General features: G+C 54.9%; 1 protein-coding gene across 1 annotated transcript; it reads right to left on the reverse strand.

The window, feature by feature from the left end:
• Positions 1-380: 380 nt before the first annotated feature.
• On the reverse strand, positions 381-1,223 carry UBXN10 (UBX domain protein 10). Its single transcript, XM_007459235.1, has one exon. It carries the CDS (start codon positions 1,221-1,223, stop codon positions 381-383), a length of 843 nt encoding a protein of 280 aa, XP_007459297.1.
• Positions 1,224-1,529: the final 306 nt, after the last annotated feature.

Consider the following 1,529-nt stretch of genomic DNA (forward strand, 5'->3'; position numbering starts at 1 on the left):
ATCCTGCATCAAATACAGAAAGGCAAACCATTGGCTTCAGGAGAGTGCACGTTCATTGTAAAGGTAAAGCCGGTGCTTCAGAAAGGACCCAAGAAGAAGAGAAGAGGCCTGGTCGCAGCTGTTCCAGGAACAGCCTTGGTCACTTGCCAGTTCACTCCCGTGTTGGAGAGAATTGATCAACTGGAAGAGAATCCTCTTAACGCATTTGCTGCCTGTGTAGATTTCACCGCTTCAAAGAAGATGCTCTGAGGGTGAGTGTCCCAAGAGTCACAGCTGCACCAGATTCACATGGCACTTGGAACCAAGCTGCCTGGGAGGCCGTGGCGCCCAAGCACGCTCCTCGCTCTGAGACCCAGGACCCCAGCTGGGTGGCTGTGGACTCAGGGCCATCCCTCCCCATCTTCCTGTGAGATGCCCAGCACCGACTTGTGGAGGATTCCGCACTCCTGCAGAGACTTGGTGAGGTCAGAGAAATGTCTCCTGGGCACCTCCATCGTTTCAATGCTGCGGTGTCGGTAGGTGGCCTTGTTCTTGTGTTCGGCCACGGCGACAACGGTGTATAAGTCATCAGTTGGCCGGAAGTGGTGGACAAACCTCCGTCCGGATGGTGATCTGACGGCAAGCAGCAGCCTAGGCTCTTGATCCGACGGTTCCTCCAGGTCCCTGGCCCTGTAGGAGCTTTGTCTCTTGGTCCGCACGATGAACTTCCTCTCCAGGGAACAAGGTTGAGCTCGGGAATCTGCTTCACTCATCTTCACGGTGCAGGTCTCCGCTTGGTAAAGAGCCTGGGCGCTGCTCAGCTGCAGGGAACCAGCCTTTTCAGCAACTGTTTCCAGGGCCCCCTCCTCCAGGGTCTTCCTGTTGATGGAAGGAAGGACTGGGTATTTATTGAGGGAAGAGGATGCCCCTATGGGCACCTGCTGCAGCAGCTCCGGGATCTCATCGGGGGCTCCCTGATTCGGAGACTTGGGTGTGCAGGCTCCCGGTTTCTGGCTGCTCGGCGACTCGCAGGGAATGGCTGGAGGTGAAGATGGTGTGAGGCTGCAGCATCCCTCCGTGCCTGCGGGCTTATGCAGACTTGGCCGAGTACGTCCCTTGGCGGACTTGGGCCTCGTGACGTGCATGTTTAGTGAGTCTGGCTGCCAAAGGAAGCTGTCAGCTGCTGTGCTGACAACAGTGCTGCATTCAGGGGGGGCTATATTCACAGGGGCTTCTGTGGCCATTGCTCCTCAGGACCCCTAAGGAAGCAAAAGAGAGGAGGCTGTGGGTTAAATGTTCTAGGACTTCTGGACCTGAGCCATTCACTTCCCAGGATCCAGAATAAGGACCGGCCACAATGGGGGCGGGAGGGGGTGTGCAGAGGAGCTTCTCTCTGGATTTCTGGCATCTGGAGAAGGGCACCAGCTGCAATTCATTCATTCCTTCATTCCAGGCATTGGAATATATCAGTGAACCAAAGTCCTTGCAACTTAAATTATTATAGTGAGAAGAGGCTGGTGTTAAATGCACAAGTAAATAGATATTTTCAA

This window comes from Lipotes vexillifer, unplaced genomic scaffold (genome assembly GCF_000442215.2).
Source record: "Lipotes vexillifer unplaced genomic scaffold, Lipotes_vexillifer_v1.1 scaffold496, whole genome shotgun sequence".
Taxonomy (NCBI): domain Eukaryota; kingdom Metazoa; phylum Chordata; class Mammalia; order Artiodactyla; family Lipotidae; genus Lipotes; species Lipotes vexillifer.

Coding starts and splice junctions, on each gene's coding strand:
- UBXN10 (XM_007459235.1), bottom strand. CDS start 1,223: ATGGCCACAGAAGCCCCTGTGAATATAGCCCCCCCTGAATGCAGCACT.